This window comes from Hemibagrus wyckioides, linkage group LG20 (genome assembly GCF_019097595.1).
Source record: "Hemibagrus wyckioides isolate EC202008001 linkage group LG20, SWU_Hwy_1.0, whole genome shotgun sequence".
In the NCBI taxonomy this organism is placed as follows: Eukaryota; Metazoa; Chordata; class Actinopteri; order Siluriformes; family Bagridae; genus Hemibagrus; species Hemibagrus wyckioides.
The window spans coordinates 4,421,493-4,429,416 of NC_080729.1; the positions used below are offsets into that span (position 1 = coordinate 4,421,493).

At 35.9% G+C, this 7,924-nt stretch overlaps 1 protein-coding gene across 14 annotated transcripts in view; it reads right to left on the minus strand.

Annotated features, from left to right (window-relative positions):
- Nucleotides 1-1,037: 1,037 nt before the first annotated feature.
- LOC131370762 (muscleblind-like protein 1) overlaps nt 1,038-7,924 on the minus strand; it is a 131,668-nt gene continuing 124,781 nt past the window's right edge. For 7 of the 14 annotated variants that reach the window (XM_058418221.1, XM_058418222.1, XM_058418225.1 and 4 more), the window contains 4 exons: nt 7,551-7,586; nt 6,954-7,045; nt 5,114-5,181; nt 1,038-5,025 (listed from right to left, as the gene is read on the minus strand). In XM_058418221.1, coding sequence (XP_058274204.1) covers nt 5,125-5,181; nt 6,954-7,045; nt 7,551-7,586 — 185 coding nt within the window. In that variant the 3' untranslated portion in view covers nt 1,038-5,025; nt 5,114-5,124. Of the gene's footprint in view, nt 5,026-5,113; nt 5,182-6,953; nt 7,046-7,550; nt 7,587-7,645 lie in introns of those variants that run through there. The other 7 variants (XM_058418229.1, XM_058418233.1, XM_058418226.1 and 4 more) reach the window with 4 other exon arrangements.

Here is a 7,924-nt window from a genome sequence, read left to right on the forward strand (position 1 = left end):
AAGAAAGGACAATAATAATGCAAAATAAGTATTATCTTTGACACCCATGTGAATATTGCAAATCAGCTCTAATCAAGGCGACCCCTTGATCCATTTCCCCAATCGATGACAATCATTCAAATTCTTTCAACACATTTCGAAGATAAACCGCTGTAGGGGAGAATTCGGCTTTCTCTGCACTCGCTTATCACGAAGGATCTAAACGAATTATAGGCTTATTATCAGGGATAAACGCAGTAAGAACACCTGTCTAGCTCATTTGAGTGATATTTTAATTAAGGGAACGTATGTTTCTTCCCCGAAACCTGGAACAAGTTACAGATTTAGGCTGACACTTTTTAGCTTGACTTACATCAGCTAGCTTACTTTTAAGAAATAAAGCTATCACTGTAACTGGACAATTGAAGACTAGAAAAGACCAAGTGATATTTTTCCTGGTCTTGGTGATTCTGTCCACATTTTGTCTACATTTACAGTATTTGGCAGACGCCCTTATCCAGGGTGACTTACACGTATCTGATTTGTACAACTGAGCAATTGAGGCTCAACGGCCTTGCTTAGGGGCCCAGTGGTGATCATGCTGGTCCTAGGAAATGAACTCATGACCTTCTGATCAGTAATCCAACTCCTTCATCACCAAGATACTCCTATTCGAGGCTCAGGGTCCGGTTCTGGACTGATCAGAATGGAACCTGATGTGTTTCTAGCTTGACATGTTGTGCGTTTAGACGAAGCCTTTCTGCACCCCAAAGAGTCTACAAAGAGTGGTTAGTCGAGTTACTTCCTGTCAGGTCTAACTAGCAAAACTGTCTGCTTTCTTTTGGTTTTTCACACCGTGAAGTCACTGAGACCCAATTGTTTCCCCATTCTGATGTTCAATGTCAACATTATCGAAAGCTTCGGCTTGTATCCACATGATCTGAAGTGCTGAGACATGATAGCCTGATCGAATAATCGGGCTATCACTCTTTTTGTAATTCTCTGCAATGTGGAAAACATGTCCAGATGTCCGACCAAATAAACGAACAACCAGCCAGTTTGTTTGCAAATCCACTTTTATTTAAGTTCATTTATATATTTTCATTAGATTTCTTTTTTTTTCCATAACAGCAAGAATGAAATCAAGCATTAAAAGCCATTTAATAAGGTCTTTGTAATGTAGCATTCAGATCCAATAATGACCTGCCTTGAATGTTTTGACCTTTTTGATTTTTATCAACTGGAGTGGCAGAAAGCTGCCCCTTTGTTAATATTAGATGCGTCTGAATCCTTCAATTGGGTATGGCTTAAGACTGTTGTGTCAGTATTGTGATAGCAGGCCATTATAAGTGCATGCTGAAGTGAGGCTAAATTACAAAAACCCATTTATTTTTTGTTTGTTTTTTTTACTTTTTCCTGAAAGCACTAAATAATAAAATTAGCTGAAACAAACTGCAGCTTTAGACAGAATACATTATTAATCACTACAAGCAGAAACAAACCATAAATCGGTAGATTACAACGTGTCATCAACTCAAATGTGCACCTGTAACCCATGAAAAGAAATGACCTAGCCAGCCCGAGGGGTAAATCCGGGTTCGAGCCGCGAACGAGCAGGAAATGCGTAAGCACAATCAACTTTGGTAACACAGAATCCGTTTGGCAACTCAACATGGACGCGAAACATTTCCTAACTTTACACCACAGGTACCCATAACTTCAGAGTGCCAAAGAATTTCGGTTTGTCGATCCATCATCTACTTAAAATACGACGTATGAAAAGAAAAGATCTTACTTATAGCTATGATGTACAGTTGTTATTACTCCGTAAGAGCTAACACCTTGATGAGGCTATGCTCTCTAGGAATCTATTTTTTATTTTTTGTTATCCACTTTTGTTTTTTTTTGTCCTTTTTTTTTTTTTTTTTTTTTTAAGTCCGTTACATTAATATTACAAAGTATACTGTAAATAAGTTGTATAACATGGTTGTTTATTTCGGTATTACTCAGTGAAGTTTTCTTGTGGTATATGTTACGTCCTTTAACATGCAATCGTCAGAAAAAGAAACTAGAAAATCTGGGTTTGGATCTATTTCGTTTGGAGATTAGGCCCGGCGATTCCCAGTTCTACTCCTGCTCTGCATATTTTATAGTCCTCATCGCTAAAACACCAGATCCGAACGATGGCCTAAACAGATCACCGTGGGTGTGTTCGAGGATGAAAACACTAAAATGTGGATCAGGATCAGGGTTGAAGAACCACCAGGTTGAAACCACATGGCTTTTCACACAGGGCCTTGCTCTGGAGGACGAGGGTCACCTCCAACCTGAATGCTTTCTGGCAAGCTACAAGCCGCTGACAAAAAAAAGCAAAGCGACGTTTTAATTATTATCATTATTATTTTTTTTTTGCCCTTTTTTTGGAATTCTGTGTCACTTTTTTGCGAGCAGCCTGACTTTCTGTATGTGTGTGTGTGTGTGTGTGTGTGTTTTTTTTTTTTTAATATCGTTAACAAAATTCCTCATATTTATAGACATTTTTTATTCAAAATAAGATCTCAATATTATACACGATTCTTTCTTTTTTGACTATGTACAGAAGTGCAAAAAAGTCGACTTTTGTCCTCTCCGTCCCCGACGTTACGTGTGTGGCGCCACCTAAAAAGGATTCTCCTTTTTTTTTTTAATCTTTTTAATCGGTTTAACACACACCTTCCAGACCTCACGTCCATCCAATCTGCCCCATCGCCATCGCATATGCAGCTTTTTTCCTTTAACAAGGCCTTACGTCTAGGGAGATCGGAAATACTCGAACGATATTTACTATTTTTTTTTTTAATGAATACAGTAGAAAACAACCTTTAACATCTAAGAACTATACTCATCTTTTTCTCTCTCTCTCTCTCTCTCTCTCTCTAATTAGAACGACTAATTACAAACCAGAAGATCATTAAAATATTATTCCAATATCAGCCATGGTTCACACCGCGGCAGCTATGCCTCTCGGCAACTATGTCGTCATCATAAGATATATTAATATAAAAGATGTTTGTTCGAAGATTTCGAACGAAAACAAAAACGCTTCACTAAAAATAAAAATTCGTTTCGGTTTTACTCCATACGCTAATATTCAATACTCGGAGAATCGGCACTACGTAACTTTAGAACTGAGTGAGGAACGCCAAAAAAAAAGGAAAAAAGAATAAAAACAGGAAAAACGTTATTTATAATATTTCACACTCTACAAAAGTTAAATCTTACTTGACAAAATGGAATACTAAAACAGTATCCGTGCTTAAGTTATACGACAGGATATTTCTATTTTTTTTTCACCCCCGGACAAATATAATAATATAAGACGGACCCCCCCCCTTTTTAAAAATAAAATAAAATAAAAGAAAGAAAGAAACAAAAATAGGAGGGAAAATCTGAAAAATAAATAAAATAAAAAAAAACAAAAAAACAAACAAAAAAAACAGACACATGGGATAAGGAGCATCGACATGCCTGAATGATGGACTAAGGCGTTTACTATTGAATCATACAATCATTAAAATTCTGCCCTCGGTTGTAACGATGCACCGACGCTCATCGCTACGCCGACACTGTACGGCGTCGTATTTTTTATATCTACTTTTTTTTTTTTTACCCAGCAGCCCTTTCTGTAGCATCTCTGACCTCAGGCCTCATCGTTCTCTCCCTCCCACAAAGGACTGAGAAGGAAATACAAAAAAAAAAAAAAATACACCCACATCCTCTGATCAAACATGAAAAATAAAACAGTGGACCTTACATAAGAAACCCAAAAAATATTAATACTTATTTTTCTCTTAGTTTTCATTTTCTCATGAATGGAATTCACACCTAATTCTAACCATAAATAAAACAAAAATAAAAAAAAATAATCATAAAAAAATAATAATAATAATAATCCTGCCATGAACTAGTTCGTTAGTTTGGAGTCATGAGAACTTAAAAATATCAATCAATTTAAATAGATAAAAATGAAAACGAGAATGGAAATAAAGCAACAGCGCTTGAATTTTTCAGAATTGACATTTTTGGCGATTGTTGTGTGTGTGTGTGTGTTTTTGGAGTTATTATTTGGGCTAGTAACAAAAAAACGAAATAAAGAAAATAAAACAAAATACTGAAATCAAACAAAGAACCAGACAACACATTATAGACTTAAAGGCATTAATAATACAAACACGTAACACTCCTATAATAAGTCTATTGTATCTTCTTCTTCTTTTTTTTTTTTTCAATCTTTTGGATGCAAGTACTGTCTATGGCACTTGATGTGGAGTCGGCAACATGAAGATCGACGCTTCGATGTGCTTCGGAAAAAGGAACACTGCTGTGTTTAAGATCTCGGACATTCAGTTGTCATTTTTGCGCGTGTGTATATATATATATATATATATATTTATGTGAGTGTGTGTGTGTGTGTGTCCTCCGTCCCCTTTATCCAATCGAGTCCTATAAAAGATCTGCTCACAAATGGAACACCGCATGCACGATATTAAGTCTTACATGACATTCGTTTTGCAAGTTCCTTTTCGAAATGAAACGTTTTCAAGGTGCACCGTGGTTTTGTAAACCATAAAAAGGAACAAACCAATAAAACCCCGCCCACTGTCCCAGGAAACGAAACACAAACGAAAATTTGTACCGATATAAAACATGACAGGAGACACCAACCGCGCGTTTCCCGCCGCCGTAACGGTTCAGACATGCTTTGTACCATCCGCAGACGGAAAAAGGCAGACGGTGATGCTCTTTTCATCCGGCTACCAAAAAAAAAAATAAAAGAAAAAAAATAAAAGAAATTACCGAAAGAGTTTTTTTTTTCTTTTTCTTTACTATATCAAATCCTTAACAGTGTTAGCATGCGTGTTTCCGTCATTCCAGGGAATGGTGACATGATTTATTTTTTTTTATTTTTCTTATCTTCCGTTGCTCTTGGTTGGTTGGTTGGTTGTTGGTGTAAAGGGTGGATCCTAAAATTTTTTCGGACGGCACACAAGCGCACTTGAACGTGATCTGAAAGGAAAATAAATAAATAAATAAATAAAAAGACTGGTTTTGTGAAATGGAAATAATTTTTTCTGTTTGTTTTGTGTGAACCTACTGTTAGAAGTCCTACATCTGAGTCACGTATTTGTGACTAGTCAGATGATCTGCAGATATTACCGGAATCTAGATAGGAAGAAAAAAAAAAGACAAATATTGGGGGGGGGAGATCAACTAAATGTGCATTGTGCTGTATAGAAAGTTTTTTCCTGACCTTTCAGCTTTATAGCTTCATAAACCGATCATATATATTTTTTTTTCTGTATTGACTCACATGCAAATAAAACAACATTTATGAATTCATTTTATTAAACAGTCTGGCTGACTCTCTATAAATGAACCTTATTTTCTTCTTCACATCAAAGCTAAACCGTTTCATTTCTCCTTATAAGATGATGGATTTTGCTATTAGAAGCAAACAATCACCATGGCAACAATGATTTCTTTCCTATAACAACACATCCACAGCAAGTTATCATTATCATTTTCCATTTATTAAGCAGCGTTGCGTGATACTTTTTGTCCGTTTATAGTTAGAACAGGGACAAAACGAGTTCCTATAATTAAGGATTGATTGATTGATTTATTTATTTATTTATTTATTTATTTATTTATTTATTTATTTATTTATTGCAGATTGGTACTGACACTGGAGACTCCTTACATTCCATTCATAATAAGGTGAAAGAAAAGAAAAATCCGCTTACAGAAAGCGTACCGATTTCATATTTTTCTTTGTTATATAACATCATATTTTATTCTGATGCGAAAAATATAATAGCGAGTGTTCGTCATGCATGTCTCGGATCTGTCTAGAAAACAAGTGCATTAATAAAAAGCTGTGATTGATTGATTCGCCCCGTAGCTGAAAATACAGTCTAATCTGCTGTGAGAGAAAATTAATATCACCTTCTGACCAATGAGAATTTGAAAATTGACACTTTCCCCTGGTTTTATTTTGCTACCTTCTTATTTATTTATTTATTTATTTATTTATTTACTAATAATCTGGAATTTACTTGAAGGAATTGAAATCCTGCCAGAAAAATATGACAAAACTGAAAGCAGTAAAAAAATTTAAATAGTCTTAGGATTGTTTTAAAATAATATCATAATGAGAATAATGTAATGAGATAATATAATATAATATAATATAATATAATATAATATAATATAATATAATATAATATAATATAATATAATATAATATAATATTTTTAAAAATAGTCTTACGATTGATTTAAAATAAAGTCATAATGAAAAATATTTGTTCTTGCTTTATAATATAATATAATATAATATAATATAATATAATATAATATAATATAATATAATATAATATAATATAATATATTTTTATACCTATAGAAGGAATTAGATTCTTTAACTATTTTCTAAATTTATTTTTACTCAATTCAATCGCTTATTTTCTGACAGTTCCCACCCACCAGCCAATCACACGACAGCTCCCATGCTAACATGCGTTTCCTCTGAGACAAGCGAAGCGCACTCTGCCCTCTTCCACATACATGAGCTCACTGATTGGTCAGAGCAGGTAGAACATTTTTCCGATATCTAAGTTTTTGTTACACTCGGACTTACTGTGAATGTGAGTGAACAGGAAACATGTTACATGGAAGCTGTTGAGTAAACAGGGCATGAGACATGTTGTTAATGATTGCGTCGACATGCGGGTTATAATAGGACGGTGGTCAGTACCGACGCTACGATGCAGGCGGTCACACCCATCACCACTGTGTCTCTCTCTCTATGTCTCTCACTCACAAATACACAAATACACACACACACACACACACACTAATACACAGACGTGCACACGCATACACAAACCACACAGCACTAATGAGAGGCAGAGGGAAAGCGGTAAAGGAGCAAACCTGATTGGCTGTGGCTGTTGCGAAGGGAACACTTGTGGCGGATGTGGTGGCTGCTGACACAGTGGCTGCCGAAGCACCGTGCATCATGGGAACTTTTTGGAAGGAAAACCAAATAACCAAAAATGAACAGCGGGATAGGACAGATGAGACATCCATTTGATTACTGTCAGTGAAGGCGGGTGAGCATGGTTCGAGGTGTATGCAAAAAAAAAAAATGTCAAAGCCATGCCATAGGTGAGGTAAAAAGGGGGGGAGGGGGCATATTAGTGGGGTGTCATGCCACCATTGCAAGAAAGCAACATTACACTCAAGGATGAAGGCAATGAAATGGAACATAAAATGTATAATTTGATTCAATTATCCACCATTTTGTTGTTTAATACAATGAAGAAAACTCCCAATCCCCCCTTTTCACTAAAATGTCAGGTAAATGTCATGACTCTGGAGTTAATTAGCGTCACATTAACACAGCGATATGAGATCTCGCCCCTCTGATGCACAATGTGTCACTAAATGGAGTGAGTGTGTGGGAACCGGGATAAAATATCAAAATAAAAACAGGATTGAAGATAATCGAGTAAGAAAGCCGGCACCTACCAACACTCGCTGCGGGTGTCATGCACAATATTGAGCCTGCCCATCATGCATTGCAGCAGGAAGTGAAGTGGAAAGGCAGAAGGAGGGAGGGGGAGGAGAATCAACAACAACCCATCACGCGTGCCATTAGAACGGAAACAAACAAACAAACAAACAAACAAACAAAAAAAAAAACAGATCAGGAGAATAATGTTACAGGAACAGGAGAATTAAAAAACTTCAACAAATCATGATAAGACGTGATTGTGAGGGAGTTATTTCATCATGACACATTCCGTTAGGGCACAATATTAGTAATAATCATATAACATCATAAGCATGGGAAGAGCTACAGGTGAATCCTAAACACCAAATAATTACATTTTCTGTACATT